Genomic DNA, 24,006 nt, shown 5'->3' with positions numbered 1-24,006 from the left:
CTTTGAAAAAAAAAGCAAAAAAAAAAGCAAAAGCAAATTAAATTTATGCACATATGAAAAGAAACGTCCTTCGTTTGCTATGGTCCCTTCCACACTACCCGCCTCCACCCGGGATTCTCCTCCTTTCCTTGCCTAAAAACATCCACTCAGAGTAATCACCTCCACCCTTTCCCATGCAGCCGTAACTGCACTCTGTTCCACAATGCATTGTCAGTCCCTCCCTTCCCTGCGCCTCACCCACGCAGCAGTAAAGTGCAGAGAATACACACAAATGAAAAAGGCTTTAAAAAAAAAAACAAAAAAAAACAAAGACAAAGATCCATACTGCAAATGCTGAAGCACAGCAGTGAACCCGAGGGGGCTGGATGATAAGCACATAATGCAGCGGTATTAAGACCCACAGAAATGGCAGGATAATTGCAGGTCTCAAATCAAAAAAGGGGCATCCTAAACTACCGAGCTTAACCACTTCAGACCTAATCTGTTTGAGCGGTAGAAAGAGGATCGTGTTAAATTTACTGCTATTGTCCATCTCAGGTATCCCCAAATGCACGTATATTGGGGCACACTGTGTAAAAGCAGCTTTTGGTACAAGAGCACTGGGGACTGGTAGAGACTAATGCATGCACACATACGCTCTTCTCTCTCTCTCACACACACTCACACACACACACAGCTCACATGTTGCTCCTAAACACACTCAGTCATCAGACTGGGTGAAAAGCTAACAACCAGGCAATCCAAAGTCATGCTTCTTCTAAACCAATAACATTCACACCATCGGCTCTTACATTAATAAATGTAATTTCTTGCACTGACCTGCTCACATATATGCTTATCTATACAAGAATTCCAAGTATTAGAAGTTGTACGACCACTGCTCTTTATCCTGACATTTCCTATCATGTGCTAACAACAGTTTATCTACACTGCAGAACAATTCATTAGCTTAAAACTGAGCAAATAATCAGAGAACATAAAAAAAAACAAAAAAAAAACATTTGAATGACTCATCAGCCATCATTCTGCGTAGGCAACATTCAACAGGTTTAGACACGCGTTTGCCTGTGTGGATCAAAGTATGTCAGTACGGTGAAAAGTCAAAAAAAAAAACAAAAAAAAAAAAACAACTCTACATTACAACATCGCCCCACACCAAACCGTGGAATATAGGCTGAGAGGAATATGCATAATTGCCTGTTAAGAACTGTGATGAAAAAGGTCCCAGGTGTGTATACTGTGTGTGTCGAATGACCTTTAACATGGTAACCCGTATCATTTAGACAGCAGCGAAGGAAGGTGGGGTAAATCCTGATGGGGCCATGTGTGTGGCCCCTCACAGTGGCAGTATTTGACAGTCATGTGTTATCTAAAAGCATCTGTTGACCAACAGTACTGAAAGCTGAGGTTGCACTGATCACAGTAAGTAAATCAGTGACCATATGGTCTTTTGTGTGTGTGCTTGAGTAAGTGTGAGGGTGTCTCTGGCATGTCCTGCATAACTTGAGTTTCTTCATCACAAAATATCTAGTCAAATCTCAGATCCATTGTAGAAAAGCTAGTCTGGCAAGACATGTCGTGTATGACACAATACATAATTCTTTTGTAATATTACACTTCTGAAAATCAAATGGAAAATCAAAATTAAGAGATTTTTTTATGTACTGGAATGGAAAGCACCATTTAACCATGATGTGAATCTAGACAGTCTAGATTCAACTAACCATTTACAAAACCATTTTCCAAAGTCCTTTAAAAAAATTCCTCCCCGCCTTCTTACTGTAACCTATGGCACTGCGTCTTGCACTACTGCTGTTGCCCCTCTGACAGACCGCCTCAGGCTTAGGACAAAAAAAAAGGCTCACATAGAACCTGGTACAACATTCTTTTAACATTTCTGTGGGTGCTGAGGCTATGCAGTACGTTTAGGAGGACAGGTTGAGTATTGCTGTGGGGAGGACCTGCACAGAAAGCAACAGTCCTGACCAATGTGTAACCATAAGTCAACCTGACATGAAGTTCAGTGACACTGATTGTTTATGATCCATGAAGCCCAGGTAATACATATGTTGACTTCCATCAGCAGCTTTTGATGAGAAGGAGATACTTTACACCCATCAATGTACAGATATAGAACAAACACAGATCATTTTGTGTAGATTTCCTATGAAAATGTTCAAGAAAAAAATTCTAGAGGTTGTAAAATCTTTGTATGGGTACTGTAGGGATCTTACTTAAATAACATGTGCACTGAGGGTGTATCAGTCTGATCACACACGCGCGCACACACACACACACACACACACACACACGCACGCACGCACGCACGCACGCACGCACGCACGCACGCACGCACGCACACACACACAGGTGTGCATGTTTAGCTTGACTTATTTAAATCTGTTTGAGCGGAGCCCCCTTATGTCAGGGGCCTAGCGACTGAGAGACTGAGGCAGGACTACGAGAAGAGGAGGAACAAGGCGCGGTTTGGTGTGGGCCTGCAGAGCTGGAGCACAGTTCAGTGGTGCTGGGGGGCTCCGGGGCCCTTGTCCGGGGGAGCCATGTGGTGCAGGTAGCTGCTGTCTTCGTGCCCGCAGTGGTTCAAGGGCTCGCTCTTGAAAAGGGCCGGGGGCGGGGGCAGGTGGGAGACCGGGGGCACGGCCAGGTGGTGGTGGGGGTGAGGCGGGGCGTGCTGGGGTGCGTTTGAGAGGTGTTGCTGGGTCGTCGGGGGGTGGGGATGATGGTGGGAGGGAGTTGAGTGGAGCTGCATGTGGGAGAATGTGTGTCCCACGGGGCCTCTTGGAGGCATGGGCCCTCCGGTCGGGCTCAGGCCCAGGGGTGCTGAGGTGGTGGCCGGGGTGGCAGCTGAGGGGCCGGGACCGGACGAGGAGGAAGAAGAGGAGAAGGTGTTGGCAAAAATTCGGACAGGCACGGGTGGGCCGCTGGTCTGCAGGACCACTGGGCTGGTGACCCGGAAACACTTCTCTTTGTGTGCTTTGAGCATGTTGGAGAAGCGGAAGCGCTGGCCGCATACCTCGCAGGGGTAGGGCTTCTCCCCGGTGTGCGTGCGGCGGTGGCGCTTCATGTTGGGCCGGCTGGTGAAGCTCTTCCCACAAATCTCACAAATGAAAGGCTTCTCTCCTGCACAGATAGAGAAAATAAAAAGACTGATGTGAGAGGAAGAAATTAATCTGTATCAAATAAAGGGGCAGTTCACAGATCAGGGGTGTCAAACATAAGTGTGAAAATTGCAGAGAAGTCATAAATTCCAATTTTGCAATAAAATTCATTGTTATTCCTGATTAATATTGCTGAAATTGCTCTTATTTTTCTTAAGACATCTAAGACTGTTCATCATCTTTTTTGTAAACCCTAAACCTGCTAAAGTTTTCAGAATGCTTTACTTTTTTACACTGATAAAACAGGAAAAATCTGGAAGTATTGTTTAGAGCTCCGACAATTAGTTGATTAATCAATTAGTTGTCAACTATTAAATTAGTCACCAACTATTTTGATAATCGCTTAGTCGTTTTGAGTAAATTTTTCAGGCTAAAATATCCATATTGCCCGATTAAAGCTTGTCAAATGTCAATGTATGATAAGTAGCACTAAAGTGTGTAGTTTTGATTTTGTGGTGAACTGTCCCATTAACAACAAAGACTGCAGCATAGACAAAATAAAATGATGTGTCAGAATCAAATCCTTTGCTGTCAAACTTGATGTTTAGAAAATTAAAAATAATCAATTAATTTAAGTTCTCCAAATGACAAAGTTAACTTTGTTCCCTTTAATCATTTCTCTCTGCAGAGAGCAACAGTTCTCTTTTAAAAATGCTAATAACTTGCCATCTTGAATTGAGGGTCTTTGCTGTCAACCCACCCACTCCGCAGGAAGCTATTACAATTCACACTTTGAGGAGAGGAGATGTGAAAGTGAACAACAGCAGCTCCGTTGGAATGCCGCTCTCATTAACCTCCCTCCATGGAGCCACTGAATATGCCTGCTACCACCCACACAGCCATCTATTAACAGGCTGCTGAAGGGCTCGGTAAATGCCTTATTCTGGCATGGTACGTGTGAAGCTCCTCCAAACTGAATATCAAAAGGTGATGGCTAATGTGCTCGTCTTCCGTAACTGTTGCATTACACTCACAAAAAATCCTGAAAAATCTGTGAACAGTGAACCAAACTTTGGGAGTTCGTCTTGAACATGTGCGCTGCCTATTACAGGGCACGACTGGGTGTGTCTCCTCCTGCAGGAGGCTAAATTGGTTGCTAGCGGCAGGGAGAGGAGAGGGTAGCGTAATTACACATCACAAATAGAACCGTGAGCGCCAACCTAGAGCAGCGCGTCCACCCACGGCAGGCACGGCTGGAGAAAAAACAGTGAAGGACGTGCAGGCTGCACTGCTCAGTTTGGTCTTAGAAATAGCAATGCAGCAGGGACAGAAAATCAGAGGGATGTAATACAGCATGTGTCTGGGTAGTCATTATAAGCCGCAATATATGCACGTCTCTTCTTTGATGTAGAATGGCCCTTTCATTACAAAAACTGGGCAAAGTCTTCCTGCTTACCACTATAATGTTCATCTTGGAAACATCCCATGTCTTTCCTTTTTTAGGGAGTGTATGGTGACTGGCTGGCTGAGCCCAGAAACATGGTGGTTAGGCAAAGTTTTCATCTCAAAACATTTCTGAATTTTTAAGTATCTGTGTTTTGATTTGTGACAAGCAGAATAAAAACATGGCATCTGAACTTGGATGGCCTTTTCTGATGAAATAATTTGAGGTATTTAACTCAGGATTTAAAGGTAAAATCAGCTGGATTTGTCCGAGCTGTTTGTAAATGCACAAGAAAAATATCATGACATCAAATACCAACGTTTTGGGTTGGTAAAGCGCAATGAAGACAGCAAAATAATGAGAAAAATGAGTAAATATAGGCAGAGAGCAGAGTCTCTGCAGATACAGCCACCATACACTTAAAAATATAATCCCTTTCATTTATCACTCATGACCAAATTTAAGTCTGCACATTGCTTTGAAGAAAATGTTGCATTTTATATCTCCAATTTAATAACAAGAAGTCCTTACATAAGGTAAAAAATAACCTCTTTATATGAAAGAGTTTTTGGATGCCATGCCACAACCACAGAGCCATCTTCTTGTTCTGTGTAATTTACCGTTGGACAACTTTGTGATATTTAAATACTGTAGATGCTGGAAAGGAAATGTGCAGAAATGGAAGGGAAGACTGCTGCCAGAGTGGCGAGACGCCTGTCCCCAACATAGCAAGGCTCTACTGAGTGCTGTCTAGTATACAACTCAAACATGTGAATCACTTTCTTCCACCCTCACTTTCTGTTATCCTGCTCTTTTTTTAGACTGGAAAGTTGGCTGTGTAACTTTAAATGTCAATAAAATTACAATTCCAAGTCCTTATATCTATACTAGTCACCACCGGGACTTGCTTGTACTCTAAATAAATTCTGCATTGTATCAGTCATGAGGTTGTGCTGTATTGATGTTATTTACTTGAGACTGTTCCTGGACCATTGTAATATAAATGTCTCTGGAACAGGAACGTCTTAGTGGGCAGGAACAAAAGACTGGGAACTAAATTTAAACCTAGTTGTTAGTACTTCTTCCAGTCACTACAGGGGTCAAGTTCATAGTTTCTCACAAAGCTTTCCAGTTTCTGCTGCCACAAAGGGCTTTAAAACTAGAGGTAGGTTTCAAAGGCAAGTTCCTCACTTTCTACAAAGGTTCCCAAAGAAGTTTCTGGTAGGTTTGCTGTTGTGGGTCAGTGTTACGCAGTGTTCAGGCATACACTTGCCCAATGTCCCAACTGTCGTTTTGCTTTTTTAAAAACAAAAATAAAACCCATTTATTTCATTTTTGCATATCAGTGCCCATGTTTATCAAATGAAAAAATACTAAGCAAGTTGTTAATACTTGTGATGTAATCTACCTTTAAAAGGGAGTAATCACAGCATGACATGATTTTGACAACTAGATATGGTTGTTCAATTTAAAAAAAATGCTGGAAGGGCAATTATGCAGACCCCCAACATCGCATAACAGTTTGTGGGCAGACATAAAACTGTGTATTCTGTTCAATACACAGCCATAAAGGCATTAGTGTAGTGTACGGTGTCGTAAATAAAGCTTTTGAGAAACATCAGTTGGAGAGTAGTAAGACTATCATTCAGCCAGGGATGCTACAATTAGCTGGTGCTATTTTGTATAAACCAAGGCTAACTTGGCTAAACAAAGCTAGCTTTGAGAAGGAGCTCAAATTACAACCAGTATGTATTTCATGTCAACACTACCACTTTTCTTTGGACATCAGCTGCAGTTGGGGGATATTTGACAGATGTTGCAACCTGAAACTTAATATCGAACCAACCATTAAGCATTTGTTTTATGGAAAATGAGGGGAAGGTCTAAAGATGTACAATTAAAGATCAAATTAAGTGCTCCAACATTACAGATATTGAGCGTCATCTCTCCTATCTTTTCTTGGAAATTGTCCAGTGTAATTAGTAACATCAGTGTTGTCCTGAGTTCATTAACTGGTGGGGACATTTCCTCAGTGCTGCATCCATAATTCATGGGACAGACCCTATGAACACTGGCACAACTGGTCCGTTTGCAACACAGTTTGTGCAGTTAAAAGCCAAAAATGCTGTTTCTCACCTGTGTGTGTTTTCATGTGCTCATCAAAATACTGTTTCATGTTGAAGTCTTTGCCACACCATTGGCACATGAACTGCTTGTGTCCGATGTGAATGCTCATGTGGGAGCGCAGCTGGTACTTGTATTGGAACCGCTCGTCACAGTTCTGCAGTTCAAAAGAGACAACAGAGGCATTCAGATAACAGGCACACACCGAGTCAATATGCACACACAAAAACACTTACACATATGTGCAAACACACAGAAAACTCTGAAACGTTCACATACTCCACTTTCTATACTTGCTAAAACATTCAAGCTTAAAAACATTCAAGACAAGTAACAGATTGACTCTCAATATTATTTATATCACTGTTATATTGCCTAACAAGTTATACAAGAACAGATTATGTGATCTTATGCGTTTTTATTTATATATTTTTTTATGAAACCTGCTAAAACCTGCTAAGATTACCCTTTTTCCACCACTGCAGAGTCATTTGACCCAGGAGTGAACTGTACCCTCCCACACTGAAAACAAAAGCCAGATGTTAGTGCGTGTTTTTTGTCCATTGTAAAAGGGGCTTTACATGGACACAAGAAACCACTGGCCATGCAGTTGCTGGCTTGGCTCAACTGTGCAGCCCAGTGCAGTAGGGATTTCTTTATTACAACAGTTATACCTGCTTAAAAGGTTAGTCTATAACTGATGACACACTTGTCTTGAATCAATGACTTTTAAAAGCAGCACCATCTTTGGCACTGATTACGATTGCGGTTTTTGGTAGCCGGCTACTTATAATCACAGATTTTCAGTCTGATATTGCTTGACATCTACTGCTTACTACATGAAGACAAAGATGGGATGATAAAACAGGTCTAGAAGAGGAAGTACCTCAGTGATGACACAGTGGGAGTTGTGGTGTCTTCAAGCTGTGAAATCTTGTCACTGTCACAGCTGAAACTGTTGTATCGTGCATATGTTCTGCATTTTTATACCACAGTGTTACGTTTTTTTGGAAGACATATCATTCTCTATTTCCTGACCAGGGACTCCAGATGAAAATTCACTTTTAGCTAACTTTAAACAAGTAAAAATAAAATAAAAATAAGTAAAAAATGATGAAAGCCATCTAATGTTGCAGCAACCTGCTTGGAGGCACTTTGGCCCGACTCCAGGGATGGTTCATCTCAGGTGTGACTCACCACAACTTGCTGCGTTTAAACTGTAATGGAAATGCAAATCAATGTTTGGTTGGATTTGGCATGGTTGCAAGTGCCAGTGGACAAGCCCTACAGGTTACTGAGACGAATACGGTTTTGACAGGAAAGTGAACAATGTTTTTCTTTGAGTGATTAATTTTATTTATGAGGGAGCCCAGCCCAAGATAATTATATACATGGCAAAGAAATCTGGTTTGATTGTTAGTCTCACTGTGTCAACAACATTTCTCGTAATTCCTCATCCTGATAAGAAAAGCAGATTTTTCATTTACATGTACATGATGTTTAAGAAGTAAGGTTATTGCAGCAAGCAAACAATAACCTGATTATATTTAGGTGCATGTAGCCACACTGTATGTTTGCATTATGAGGCTTTCTTGGTCAGGTATTTTCCTACAGGGAGATATTTATAATCTCAATGGCCCCACCTGGCTAAATAAATATCTATGAGAAAAAAAGAGTCTGGGAGTTTCCATATGGCTCTCCAGAGTAAGGCCGCTGAGGGTAGAGGCCTATACATTGCATACACCCTTAATAAGCATGTAATCACATGTTATAGAGTAGGAGGACTTCAAACATTTAATTAGAGCAGCTCCACCCATACACACATGTTCCTAGTGGGGTTCAAGTAGCTGGACACTGAAATGCTTTGGGTGGGCCTAAAGCTGTCAAATTCCTCTGAATTAGTCAGGACACGGATATGATGATCAACTGTAACAAACCATGTTATTTAAATGAGCTCAAAAATCTAACATACAACGTGACGAAAAGCATCCTGTCGGTTAAAGCCTCAAAACACTGAACATTTCTAAATTTATCTCTGGTGAACACTGTTATGTGTGGTTTGCTAATATTTGTCGCGGTCTGACTTTAGCTTCTGTGTGTTGCTCACATGATTTAACTGTCCAATGAATATTCAAAATACAGGAGGATATCCCCCTCCTCCCCTGAAAGACTGAATATAAGTAACTATTTTGGGTTGCTGCTCACAAACCACACGGCACAGATGCTCCTCTGCTCAAACTAATGACTGAAAACCACCTCCAGGCTTTTTCTGAGGGCCAATTCATCAAAACTGTAACCGTCAGTCCCTCCACTCTTTCTGTACTGAAGTCAGCGCAAAATAAAAACATTACAAAGAAAATCCCTGTTAGTTGTGTGTGTTTATGACTAACAATATTTAGGCTAATGCACACCATCACTCTGGTGTGTCAACACGGGTCCTGACATATTTGTTCAAGGCTGTCTAAAGCAGAACAGAAAATAAACAACGCAACTGCTGTGAGGAAAACTCGTCGATCAACTGTGGAATTTAAGCTGCTTAGAAAATGTCCGGTTGGGAACTGTTATAGTGAGAAGGCTCACCCTTATATCTTCTATGTTAGGTGAATGACCTTTCACATGGTGACACATTTCAACAGCAGCAGTGGGTGGAAAGGTGATGGGAAAAAATGTCAGAGGATAAGACAAGCAAGCTCTATTCAGCTCCAAAATTCTTCTTAGTCCACTAAATACAAGTGTACCTGCATTACACTAGAATTACTGCCTCCAACTAGTCAGGTTGCAGTTTTAAGTTCAACCTGTTTGTCATTTCCACATCCAGGGCAAACAACGAAATGTTGTTTCTCACAACCAAAAGTTCAAACACAGAAATACAATTAATATACAGACATCACACACACACTAAAATTACAACTACAGACGACATCAGAACTAAGAGAGCTTTGGTATTTAAAGTGCGGTATGCACACTGAGTAGCAAATATTTTGAAATTATGGGAAAATAGTTCAGAAAAATATGAACAAATTAAAAAACACTACAAGAATACTAACAGTGTGACAGTTATTTGAATAGTATTATATGCAAATGAAATATGATACTGTACACATGTATTTTAGACCCAAAGAATCTATGCAGTATAATAGCTGAACACAGATTTTTAAAAAATGTAAATAATACTGTACAGGTTAATATTATAATGTGCAATATAACAGTTATTATTAATAGAAAATGTATGTAGATAAAAAAAATATATTTTCTAAATATTGGTGTATTTTTATCTATGGAAGTTATTACTATATTGAAATATATGGTTTCAGAATAATGTTCAGTGAGAAACATGCTGTCTTCACTTAAGCCCCTTTTACAAAACACCCGCCAACATCTGGCTTTTGTCTTCAATGATAAAGGGTACAATTCATTCATGCCTGGGTCACATGAGTCTGCAGGGGTCACGGGTATTGATCGACAGCAATGGATTTTGAATGAAATTTTGAGACTCTAACCAAGTCCTAACTAGGCTGAGTTGCTCTCAGGAGTCCATCATCAAGTCCGTCGTTAGTTTCATTGTACTCCAGATTCCAGTGAAAAAGTGCGCTATTTTACTGAGTGAGGAGAAATGTTACAAACTTTCTGAAATGTTGTCTATAACAAATTCTTTGGGCTGTTATAATTTAAGTAGGTTATATATAGTTATAGGTCTTTCATTGTGTAAAAAACATTGTGTCTGTTTGTCTCGGTGGACCACCAGCTAAAAACAGTACATTTTGCAAATGTTTTAATTTGCATATAGAGCAGGGAAGCACAACGGCAAAATCTTAATCAGGTATGCTTTATTGTAAATTTGACATTAAATACTGAGTTGTTTCATTCCTCGTAAAAACAAACTGTATTGTTGCAGACAGGAGGGAAGCTCTGTGGTGCACCAGAAGCCACTTTTTCTCTCACTCTGTCATTACATAAGATTTTCACACAGTCAGAAAATGAAAAATGTGCATTGTTCCGATCATAGTTCAGTTATAAAATCCCCTCTGACCACAGAGCGTGTCTCCTGCAGGGTTGCTGACAGCGCAGGTAAAAATATAAGGCTCATTGTGGGCTGATAGAGGAGTTTTATGTGGTGCTGAACTTAAAAAAGGAAAGGAACATATATACCGCCAAATGGACAGTAATGGTCTTTTAACTGACAAAACAGCCCTCGTGTTTATTATATGCTCACTGGAGACGCATTGTAATACCAAGTCATGTACTCAGAGCTGTCCACTTGTGATCGGATCACCACGGACACATTTGAATAGCAGGTCTGAACAGGCCCATTGAAGGACAGTTTGCATATAGCACAACAAACCTCCTTGACATTGTTGTAGCCGTTTTGTCTTGGGAGTTTTTTAGGCCATGTCCCAGGTGAAGCAATCCTGTTCTCTAGCTTAACGGCTGAGTATAATCATCTATTTTTTCTGTGTAGCACTGCCCTCAGTTTGATTAGACAAAATAAGCAAAAAGCCAGAATGTGATCCTGAGTGGTCACTCTGTACGCACGTCAGACTCATTATAATACTAGACCCAACCACGACTTCTCAGTACACAGGAGGATATCATGTCTGCACGTGGACACGGTGCGTGAATCTTACCTCACAACGGAAGGGCTTCTCTCCAGAATGCTGGAGCGAGTGAACTTTTAAAGACATGCTGCGTTTAAACGACTTCCCACATGTCTCACAGGTAAATGGCATGTCCTTAGTGTGAGCTGGGTGTGGGGGAGAATAAGAAGGAAAGAGAGAAAGGAAAACAATGCTGAGATGATCAGGTAGTATCAAGGTTTCAGGTAGGACAGCTGTGTATGAATAATGACAACACAACCAGATATAACACTAGTAATACTAATTAAGACTGTGTTTTGAATGTAAAATTAAAGAAAATATACCCGATTATCCTAAAAAAAAGCCATATATGCTCAGTCTTGTGGCTCAGTCTCATTGAATTCAGAGCCATGTGGTGGCTCACAACCCCAGAATTGGATATCAGTGATGCAGGACAAAACAAACTGTGGAAAAAAAAGGTTCCCACTTACCAACCATGTGCTTACGGACGTGAGCCATAGTGTAGAACTTCTTCTCACAGATTTCACATGAGAACTTCTTTTCTGCATAGCCGTGCACAATCTTAATGTGCTCGTGCAGTGACCACAGCTTCTTAAAAGACTTATTGCAGGAAACACACTAAAAAACACATAAAAGTAAGAAATAAAACAAGATTAAGCTTGTTGTTGCTTATAAATATCATGAGTAACAAAACCTGAAAGCCATGTGACGGTTCTGATTTGTCAAATTTGTTTCATTATACTCCAGCTCCCTCTGCTGGGGAGAAATCACAGTGGGTCTAATTTCCTGAATTCCCACTAAATATCTTCTGATGACAGTCAACAGACAAAAAAAAGCTTAGATACAATTAGAAAAAAAACAAAACAAATTTCATCAACAGTAATTCAAGTGGTTGTGAGTGATTTCTGATTAAATCATATAATTACAACACTAGTGTGAAGTATTCAACTTTCTTGGACCAATTAGGCTTCTTGTGCGTTTTAGCAAACACAGTCTGTAAATAGCTATTAATGTTTAAACTGTAATTGAGAATCAATAAAACATGATTTGGGGCATCTGACAGTAGTTTTGCATAATTGGTCAATTGGCAAAATACAAAAGTTATAGGATATTTTAAGATTATTATTTTTGCTTTTTAGTCTTTAGACATGCAGCAAAGGCCCACATGCAGGGCCTGGCAAGGACTGACTTTGTCCACACATGGGCCGCACGCTGCACCACCGGAGCACCCCGTTTTAGGACTTTTAAATTGTAAAATTACAGTGCGAGGCTGAGGCAGAGCCTACATTTTCCTCATATAACACAGGCCTGTTACTTTGACAACAATTTCTGTGCTGGCTGTCTGTACATGAAAAACACTGCCTTTATGAGCAGCTTATTTTAAGAATTTCTGAATTTTATATTTTAGTAAACTAGCAGGGACAATAGTCTGGAAACAACAAATTTTCCAGACATGGAAATTAGGCCTACTCAAATCAAATTCCATAATTTTCCATACTGTGTAGGAGCCCTGAAAACAACTGATGGCACAAGTATTCAAATTGATATACAGTGCAGGCACCTTTGTTACCAGTTACATGTGTAGATCTATCAGTTTCAGCTTTGCAAATTTCGATACCATGATTTTGCTCAATTTTTTTTTGCAAAACTGCAAAATTCTTCACTAGGTTGAAGTTTAGACTGGCTGCACTGCAAGGCATCAGCACTGTTGATCTTAAGACATTTTAGTCCGCGTTTGGGTTGTTGTCTTGCTGCAAACAAATCGGGCTGCATTGGCGGTTCTCTTGCAGACTGCAGGGCCTACAGCAGAGAAGCGTACCCACAGCATCATGCTACCACCAACATACTAAAAAAAACAAAACCAAAGCATTTAATATGATGGCCAGAAAGCCCAATTATGGCCTCATCATATCAAAGACACTTCCACTTTGTTTTATGTCCCCCACATGCTTTCTTGCAAATGCTAGCCAAACTATCATGTGAGTGTTTTTTCCCCAGCAGTGTCTCTCTCTTTTCTACTACCATAAAACTGGTGAAGCACCAGGGAAACAGTTGTGTGCACACACACTCATCTCCGCCACAAACCCTGGAGCTCTGTCAGAGCTGCCACGGGCCTGTTGGTAACCTCACTACTTTATTAATTTACACAGTGCCATTTATATTTTTTAAATAACCTCACTTTTGCACTCCCTGATTGCTTCTTTTCTTATTTGTTTTGATATGATCTTTAGTCTTCATGATATTGTTTTGACCAGGAAATTGACTAATTCACACTATGGCTTATCTCTAATCAACTTGCTATGTAGAGTCTAAATAAAACACTTCAGCAAAAGAGGGTGCAAACTTATTTTGTGTCATATCTGTGCTTAATTTTGGTCAATTTCATGATCTTTTTCTGCTGATCAGAGTAAAAAAAAAAGAGTCTTGTCACAGCCACTGTAATTAATTGCTATTAAGATAACATGAAATGTCTAAGATGATTGATTTTTTTGGACACTATTAATAAAACACTTGCAAGGCACACTATCTCAATAGCAGATGTCAAAAGGAGAAAACGCATTCCTCCACAAACTAACTACAGATGCAAATCACGTTCAGCAGAACAGAGGCTAAATTAAGCCATTTAAAACAGCCATATGACCCTTGGGGATTAATACGCTGAATCACATTTTTCAGTTTTAGAGAAGTAAAACCAAATTGAACCCACTTCTGATAACATCAAAGACAGCAGATAACAATGTTTTCTTTTGAGATGAAAGGTCTGTGTGAGACATACTACTGTCTGCTTACACTTTTCAGTTTTTACTATACTATCAGTAATTCACAACTGGAAAACATAAAACATCATTAATAATAATTTTATTAGTATTTTGGCTACAGACAATGTAACTTAGGGAGAACCCAAATTACTTTGTCAAGAAATGAAACTTACTTGTCGCTTTACCTCACACACAACAATCTTACTATAATTTGTTTATGAACCAAGTACAACAGGAAATACAGCAGCTATATGTTTCACATGTTGACTGTACTCAGCAGAGGTGTCACTAGTTCCCAAATCTGTGATTCGATTTGACTTTCACTATTAAATGTCCCAATTCTTAACCCTTTTTCCAGCACTCACAGATGTTGTTAGACTGTAAAGTCCTAACTTGTAAAGATCAACAGATCCTGAGCTCTGAAAACTGTCACTTACATGTACAAATTCTTGTTTTGAAAGAATGGATGATATCAAGTTTTTTTCAGGGTTTCTGCACATTTCAGCAAGTTAAATCTGACTTTTTAAAGATCATTATCAATGCATTTAGATGTTTTCATGCCGATTCTGACAAAAAAGAAGTATAAAGTGTCAGTCAGGGAGCGCAGTTTGAAATAGCTCACCTATGTCTTCAAGGCTCAGAGGGTAAAGGAGGTAACTTTGTTGGTGCAGTGAGTTCATGTTACATGCATTTTGTATTTTTCACAGCGTGATCAATACACATTTTTCCCCAATCACACATTTAAAAGTAAGCCTGAATTCAATAAAACTTTGTAAATGTTAAGTTAAATTCACAATCCAATCAGTCAAGACTGGTCAAATTCATGTTTTGGTGTGAGCTGCTCAGTTTTGCATATATCAGCTGCAGAGATGTGTGCCTTCTCGTCAATATAATGGGACTAAATGGCACTCGATTTGTGGTGCTCAAAGCAACAAAACAAAAACCTCTGCAAAACTCAACAGTAATTAAAACAGATATGACATGAGACAGGAGAGGTTTACTTTACCTGGATGTTCTTCTCACAGTCAGTCTGCTGGTGTAAGGCCAGCTCACTCTCCAGGACAAACTTTTTGCCACACTTGTCGCAAATCTGCATCCGCCTGTGTGTGACATTCATGTGCTTCTCCAGGTACCAGCGTGTGTTAAACACCCGGGGGCACTTTTCACACGCCAGCATCTCCTTCTCCTCCACCTCTGCTTTACCTCCTGTCGTCGTGGAGCCGGCAGACGACGGGGCTGACCTGGCTGACCTGCGCTTGCTCTTTGGAGTCTCCATGCACTTCCGCCGGCCCCTCGTGGTCATTCCAGCGGTGGCGGCGCTCAGAGCCGTTCTGAGACTTTTCCTCCGCGGCTGGCTTGGAGCTGCTGTGCTACTGGCACCCCGACGGGCCCTCTTTGACCTTGTTCTTCGACTGTCAAGCTCATCATCCTCATCATCTTCGTCCTCCTCTTCATCGGGGCTGTCCTCCTCTTCCTCCTCCTCCTCCTCTTCTTCCTCGTCCTCGTCTTCATCCTCATCACTGCCAGCTCTCTCAGAGTCATCAGCTGCTGTTCCAGTTTTGTTTTCACCCTTGGATACATGAAGTGTCTGGTTGTTCAGGTTGACCTCGACGATAATTTGCTCACGCTTGAAACCCTCCTCCTCCCCGTCCTCCTCCTCATCCTCGCCCTCTTCTTCCTCGTCGTCGTCATCGTCCTCAGTGTCGTCAGAGGTGCCGTCGTTGCCAGCCTGGGACCCCTGTGTCCCCACGTCCTGCCCTGTTCCTCCCTCTCTGAAATACTGCTGATGTTGTTGTGGAGTCACATGCTGAGTGGGCAACTGACCAATGTTCTGATCTCCCATGGGTGTCTTGGCAGCCATTTTATTGTCCACTAACACAGAATAAGGCTTACCACCAACCTCCCTCTTGTAAAGCTTGCCTGTCAGGTCCAGATCTGGGTTAGGGGAGTGAAAATAAGACTGGGACACCGGCGCCCTGCGTCCTTCCTCCTGTGACATCCCGCCAAGGCTTGGAATGGAAACCTCTTCCTTGAGGCTCTTGCAGGATTTCATGAAGAGGGAGCAGGAACGGAGGGGTGGAGTTGGTGGGAGCAATGGCAATGGAAAAGAGTCACTGCTATGGCGCCTGGGTAGACTAACCTTCTCTACAAGGAGGGGCAGGGGATGCCACACCAATCCCCCACCCTCCTTCTACTGAAGAGACAGGAAGGAGGGGATGCGGGGACAGATAGTCAACCTGATTCAAAAAGAGCATCCATTCTGTCCAAGGCAGGAAATGCAGTTGGAGAGACATACAATCGGTTCCGAGTGTTGTTCCATATGCTTAAAAATCAGACTGCAAAATCAAAGGTTCAGTGTCTTTGATGCTGAACATTTGAAGCTAAACTGCTCTCGAGTTAGTATGGGAGGTGTAGGCAGCTGCCAAATTCAGTTTCTCTGAAGGCTGCTGCCCTGCAGGGGGCCAGTGTCTTCAAACTGCAGAGCAGGTAAAGACGAGCTGAATACCAGACATGGAGCTGCTGCGAGGATTTCTGTGTACTGCTTGAAGAGCCATTTACAGTGCATTACCTGTGAGATCAGACAGAAAAGAAACGAGAGAGAAATACAGATGAGATTAGAAAGGGCGCTCTTCTGCTGCTGTGTGTCACTAGAAAATCTGAAGTGAAACTACAGCCATGTTGTCAAGTTTTCAACAGTGAGCGGCACATTTGCCCACAAATGTTTCAGTGTTGTGTGTAGGAGTCAAAACCACAACCTTCACAAGTGAGTGTGAGTTCAATTTCAAAAGCTGAGCATTTTAAATATTTCCAGGCCACAAGTGAAACACCTCACCCATTGTAGTGAGTCAGTCACTCCAGAAATCAAACCGTATCTGCATAATATAAAATATTACGCAGAGATGGAGTGACAAACCAAAATACATCTTGTTAATTTATGAGCACATTCACAACAATGAAGATACAACAAAATAATAATAATATTCCCCACTGAGGAGCATTATACATACAGAGTTCCTACATCTTTTCCAAACTCAAATTCAAGCACTTCAAGCATCATCAATGTTCATCTGAAACAATATTGTAAGTCAGGCTGTATCTTATGCCTGAACCAACTAGATGAGGAAACTTAATGGTGTTCAATTCTAAACTAAGCTTCTTCTTGAGTCTTGGTGAAGATGGGTGAGCATGGGCAACCGCAGATGGATACAGACCTAATCCCATCAGCAACCCCTGGTTTAAAAGCCTAAAATTTAGATGCATCAACATCCACTGATAATCGCATTGTAGCCCTGAATTATTAGGTGCCAAGAGACTGCTAAACCAATAAACCACATATTTATCTGGCTACATATTAGCTCTGTAAGTAAATATTGATAAACTTCATTGATACAATTATCATGATATTATGTTTTGTGATACATGTAAAGTTCTGAGTGTTCTTCTGCATAAAAAAGTAAACTTCAACTCCGATTTTATGCATATGGTGGTGGCCAAAACATAGCCCTAATACATATATAAATAATCAGATATCGCAGTGCTATACATAAGCAAAATCATGTTCATAATAGTGACAACTTACAGGAAATATTTCCAAAATATCTGTAAAGTGGAGCCACCTCATTTAGCTGCTAGTTTAAAGGTAAAGTTAGCTGTTACATTGCATATTCCATATATTAAGATGTTGTAATTGACAAATGAGTTCTACTACCATATTGTTTTATCCTCAGTCCCTCCCAAAAATTTACTGCAATTTAGCCTGGGAATTTTCAAACTCATACCAAACTTTAGCATAACATGAGCTTAGTTGAAAATTCCCCAGTTTCAAGCTCTTCATTCAAAACCAAGGCACTTTTCAAACCTTTAAAAACACCACATTAAAATGAAAGTGTTTTCAAGGATTTCCAGCGCTTGTACAAACCCTGTACATAAAAATGGTGCAAAGTATCTTCTTAAACATAGTCAGATTAAACTTTTTATGTTAGTGTTCGAGCAAAAAAACCTTGATACGCTTCTTGATAGCTCAAGCCATGTATTGCAATAGGACTAGTCAACATAGATGCAATCATGTTACATCACCTACAATCTGAATCTTATGTTTCATAAAATGTCTTTGTAAAAACACAACTCTCTAAACATGATGGTGAACATAAGATTGTGCACTTTTTCAAGTAACACACACCAGCTTGCACACACACCACCCATTGACTGTTAGAGAGTGTAGTGTAACCACAGCTGAGGAGCTTGTATTGCAAATATAACCACAGGAAACTGTATTTCAGCTTTTCATTGAAGCCTATGCACAGCACAATTTGGAACCGACAGTAAGATAATCATGTTTATGCAAGTTAAAGATAAAAAAGCAACCAATCTATTTTCTCGTTGTTTTTATAGGGTCTGCATGTTCTTGACTTTTGTGTACATCTATGCAGGGATGTCCCTGGCTGACAGTTGGTTGACCTGGAACAACCTTACACCCTACTCGCCATAATGAGTGTGCACTAGGGCGGTTTGTTCACTTGAAAACCTCCCTGAGCGAAAAACAAAAAACACATTTCCTTTCTTGGAGACAGCAAACATCCTCTCTTCTGTGTCTTCACAAATGTCTTAAGCTTTATTTCTTTGAACATGCAGCGCTGCACCGTCCACAAAGAAAACATAAACACCTTAAGAGGTACTTTCATATTCAAACATCCCCTCACCCGACCCATGAAGGCTACTTTGTTCTAGTCTTTAATTTACAGTCACACTTATTATGGAGGGTTTACAAGAGTACCAGAAAAAGGAGCAAGACAGTGCGTAAAGGAGAAGATCATAAGTGACATGATGAGTGTCGAGCTTTTTTCCCCTTCTACTTTTTCTTTTTATTTATTTGTCACCTAAGAAGTGTTGTTTTCATTTATGGTGTCTTACTTTTCCTTCAAGCCTCATAATTACTCACTACAAACTCTAATTCAAACTGAGCAGAAGCTGCTTGAAGTCACCAGTAATAAAAATGTTTTCTTCAAGACTTACAAGTTAATTTATTTTTTGTATAATGAGATGCTACTCATACTTCCCTTTATCCTAGTCACAAAAACAAAAATCATACACAGTAAAGGATTTTACTCTTATGCTTTATTCACAGATTTATTTATTTTTTTGTGAAACTCAGTACTCAATCTGAAGATCAATTTGAAGATATCAGCATGATGAGGTCTGTCATCTCTGGCATATAATGGGACTAAATGGCACTTAGCTTGTGGTTCTAGTTTCTTTCTCATAGAAAGAACATTTTCCAGTAGATTCGAAAGTAGTTCCTGCATGACAATGCTCACAACAAGGTCTGTGGATTATCTTGAGGAACTGGGTCATGATTTTTGGAAAGAGACTCTGGTTCATAATTTTCCAAATGTATTTTTAGTGTTTTGAGCACCACAAGCAGAGTGCCATTTACTCCTATTATATTGGAGCAAAGGCTATCCCCCCAAATTTATATGGATAAATAGCACTACAGACCAATAGAAAAATAGTTTTGATTTTAGGGTGAACTGCCCCTTTAAGTCATTTTATGGCCTGAAATTCAGATGATTGGATTTTAGACTTTTTGAGGACCTCTGGTAAGGCTGTTTTTTCTTTGTGAGAATTGCAGTTTCTGGCTTTGATTTAGATCACTGAAACTGAAAGCCCATTTCGATCACTGTCATATTGATATTATGACACCACCCTTTTGGGGTGAACAGTGCCTTGAAGTTATTGTCAAACTGGTTTCCTAATTAATTGCATAAAGCTCTTTTGGTAAACCATAACCTGATTTTTCTATGCTTCCCATCACTCCATCTTGCTGGACTAATAAAAAGCAAGAACAGATATAAATAGAGGCAAAGTAATGTTTGCTAGATTTTTACTTAAGTCAAACACATCGATATATGTTCTACAAGTTCTGCAAGCGCAAGTGAAAACCATTCAAGCAGAATTTGACTATCTGCACATACAGTATAGACACACCTGTCTTCCTGTGCATGCTGACTCTGATCCTTTCTGAGAATTGGACAGCAGCTCTCAGAGCATTAAGACCACAGGGGGAGGGCAAGCTCTGCACTGTCAGAGCAACTCAACTCACATGGCAGTCTTAGACACAAAGCCTAATAGATTATCCTGCGTCTAGATGACAGAGGAATATAAATTGCATGAGAAACCGCTGCATGAGCTTGAGTTAACATGCAATCAGTGGATTGCATTCTTTTTTAAGGATATGCATGTTTAAATTAAATGTTTATGAGGCTGACAGAATAAACATCTAACTTAAAGAATATATTTAATTTGCCATTCAAAACTAATCAAAAGTGCTAATTTCGCTGCTGAAATCTGTCAAAAAAAGGTCATGTGCAAATAAACAGAGTGTAGTTATGTAACCCATATTGAGTAAAATCCTTCGACGCGCTTATCATTATCAATGATGAGTCATTTCAGAGTTTCACTTGCTGTGAAATAATGCAGCCCTTTGATGTGGGAATCAAGTAGAGCGCAGACTTCTCAATATCACTGCTAATTAGTCTACACAATCACCTTGTTAGATAGGGAGGTCAAACCTATTGGAATGATGATCACTTGTGACTGCCTTTTTTAGTTTGGACAGCTTTCAAAGATGAACTTTGCACCCTGACACAAAAAAAGAGAAGAGCGCATACATGAATGTCTCTCTGACAGCTATTTAAGAAATCCAAAGCATTACTAATGCTCAGCAAAACTTGCCAAGAAATCAAAGTTTGTTCAACAATAACCAATTTATAGCCTTCCTCAATCGTGCTACAGAGACATGATGAGAAATCAAAACTCCTTTTGTATACGGTAAGCCACAAAGCCAGTCATATACCGGATAGATGCTACTGTGGTTTACAATTTGAATGATACAGGATGGGAGCTTTACTGCAAAAGCACAATAAACCAACAGCATTAAATGGGGCAAGTGTTCGTGCAAGTGTTGCTTGGATTGAAACATTAATGAAGATGAGACCTGTGAAGCGGTCAAAATGCGTCACGTTTACCTCCTATTATACAGCAGTGTTACTCAAATCCACGCTCCCTCTCAAGTCTAGACTTTAATGAGCTTTCCCTTTCGCAGCTTGTAGAGGACTGTGTGAGGGTTCACATTCCTCACTCTGTCCAAACTCATAAGACCTTAACCAGCTCACTGTGTGGTGCACTGCGGGGGTGCTCCATGCCTCTGTAGGCATTTGGCCCTAAAGCCCATAATCGGGTCATAGAGCAGTACCTAGTGTTTTTGGTCTGGTATAAATCATCTGAGGTATCACAGAGAAGTGGGAGAGAATTATCTCAGCCCAGAGATCTCCCATACCAAGTTTCTTTATCATCACTGCACACAGAGAGAGACACTGTCAAGATGGACAGCAGTCTACTGATGTTCACTACAGGTATAGCACTATATTCTAAATAAGAAAAAGAACATGGGAGTAAAAATCTGATTTTTAACTCTTAAAAGAAACACACACATACAGACATGATTGAATTACTGGACTGGGTGCAACAAGCTTACTATTTCTGGCAAACATGGTGCAAAACAGGGCTGGTATTGTTCAAAAATATTCAATATTGGTGCTGGTACAAATACACTGGTTCCTGAATGATACTTTTTATGATGCCAAATACATTTTAACAAAAAGAAAATGACATTACATATTATGGTGCAATTACTCACTTTAAAATGAAAAAGCTGTTCAAAGACCCGAGAGCATCTGGAGAAACTCTTTTTACTCTGAGCACTTTGAGAACCTGGATACTCAGACCAAAATGAAAAAAAATGATTGGATATCTGTACAGTATTGGACTTTACAAAAATTAGATATAAATCAAAACTTGGAATCAAATGACATGATATTTTTTGATACTTGATAGCAGTGAAGCTTTTCAGTTGGTTCCATAAAAGTATCAAAGTTTGGTTCCCAGCCCTGGTGCAAAACCAACATTATACATAATTTTGGAAAGTATGATGAGTATGGTGCAGCAGCTACTTTCTGGTTCTATAAAGCTACAGATTGGTGACAAAATGAAGGAAAAACCAACATGAAGTGTCTCAGTATGGAGTCAGGCCATCACAAGACTCCAGAATAGCTTTAGTGCTCTTTGCCAAGTCTGTGGAAGTTAGCATATTGGAAGGATGAACACCATTCCTCCACGAGATATTCCCCCTCTTTATTCAATCAAGTAATCTCTGAATACATTCAGAGAAGAACATTTACATTAGGGCTGCACGATTTGGAAAAAAAAGTCATACTGCAAATATTTTGGCCGAAACTGCAATATGCAATATGATTAGTGCAAATGATCAGTTTTAGCCCAGGTCATTAAAATGCTGTTTTCTCATACATTATTCCTTTTTCAAAAAATAGGATTTTGCACCTGGCCATATTGCAATTAAATTGTGCAGCTCTAGTTTATAGTATATTTAGTCTTACTCAATGATCCAAACTCTTCCTTAGGTGTTCACTTGGGTTGAGATATGGTGATTGCAAAGGCCTCAGCGTTTTATACATATCATTTTCATACTCAAACAATTCAGTCAGCCCTGGTGCACAGAAGCAACTGCACTTTATATGCGTCTCCACTCTTTTATACGGGTTTTTCCTTTAATTTGTTCCCGTCTATACATCTTGACGAGGGCAACATTTTCAGCTACATGATTTAGAGTTAAGGTGTCAGTGTGTACGAAGCAGAGAAAGAGTTAAACAAAAAGGCAACATTACACACCTAACAGCGGTAACACTGTGCAGGCCTGGCCAACTTGGGCTACTTAGCAAGCTAGCAATACTCCATAGGTACTAACCTACATACACATGACAAGCTAACTTGGCTACATTAGCTCAAGGTGCAGCCATTGGATATTTTAGTGCAGTTAAGGTTCCTCAGCCTCAATAACAATCGTATTACCCTGCACAAGCTAAACCATCTGAAGGCTAGTGTGCCCTGACATGCATTAGCTAACAACAGATAGAGGACTTTCACTTTTTTAACCCAAAACCGCCCAGATTGGGGCTAGTTAGCTTACAGCTAGCACCAACGTCAGATATTTAGCATTAACGTTACAGTTAATTTCGATACTGCACTTAGAAGGGGAAAGTGTGACAGCCCTCAGACCCACATGAAGCCAGATGAAAAGCCGATGTCATGCTTTGTTATCGGTCTATCTTTCTTGTCGTGCAAGATGAAAAGCGCCGCTTTCCTAACAAAACCCCGACAAACCCACTCAACTCGACTCTGTCACAAAGTCACTGCTAGCTCCGCTCACCGACATTTCTCACAGCGGCTCCCGGACACCGGCGACCCGCGGCGGCTTCTCCCAGCTGCTGCCACGCTTGTCATACACGTAAGTGCATAAAATTAAGTTATAAAGCAACATTTAGTTGTCAGTTTGCGGTGCTTACCTCCGTCGACAGCGACCTCCCTCCTGCGCTCGTGCAATCAGAGTTGCACAGATTCGGGGTTGCACGCGCACTTCTCTCGCTCACTCTCTCTCCACAGTCGCGGATGTGCATTTAGAAAAGACACTGTCGAGGATCTTTGTGTGCAAAATGTGCGAGACTATGTGTTGATGTGCGTTATGGGCTGCGGAGATACCTGCGCACCGGTGTCCTCAGCCCCGCTACGTGGCCCGGCCAAGCTCTCGCGCGTACCACCGCCGTCCCGCGCTCATCCCGAGCATTCAGGCCGCTGTCTGTCTGGGCAGGCGCGCGGCAAGGCGGCGCTGGGAGATGCGATGCGGCAGCGTGTCTGGGGTCTCCAAACCAGACGGGGCACAGCGCGGCGCGGCGCTACGACGCGGTGCGGCGCGGCAGCGTGTCTGGATCTCAAGACCAGACAGGGCATTGTGCGCGCACACGCGCCCCGCTCAAATCCTTGATTGATGAAATAATGATGAGACCCGGAGGAGTGTTTTATCCTCTCAAAGGCTTTATCAGGAGCTTTTACTC

At 40.9% G+C, this 24,006-nt stretch overlaps 1 protein-coding gene across 2 annotated transcripts; it reads right to left on the bottom strand.

Moving 5' to 3' along the window:
• Positions 1-2,339: 2,339 nt before the first annotated feature.
• Positions 2,340-23,792, bottom strand: znf652 (zinc finger protein 652). Of its 2 annotated transcripts, none has more exons than XM_084745164.1 (6): positions 23,461-23,792; positions 15,048-16,610; positions 11,753-11,900; positions 11,313-11,428; positions 6,700-6,844; positions 2,340-3,141 (listed from the first exon to the last, which is right to left on the bottom strand). In XM_084745164.1, exons 2-6 carry the CDS (start codon positions 16,092-16,094, stop codon positions 2,519-2,521), a joined length of 2,079 nt encoding a protein of 692 aa, XP_084601290.1. In that variant the 5' UTR covers positions 16,095-16,610; positions 23,461-23,792; the 3' UTR covers positions 2,340-2,518. The 2 variants fall into 2 exon arrangements, with proteins under 2 accessions (XP_084601290.1, XP_084601291.1); XM_084745165.1 differs by having other exon boundaries at positions 23,654-23,785.
• Between the last annotated feature and the right edge of the window lie 214 nt (positions 23,793-24,006).

The sequence above is a fragment of the Lutjanus erythropterus genome, chromosome 19 (assembly GCF_056507025.1).
Source record: "Lutjanus erythropterus isolate fLutEry1 chromosome 19, fLutEry1.hap2, whole genome shotgun sequence".
NCBI lineage: Eukaryota > Metazoa > Chordata > Actinopteri > Lutjaniformes > Lutjanidae > Lutjanus > Lutjanus erythropterus.
This window is presented reverse-complemented; position numbering and strand designations above follow the sequence as displayed.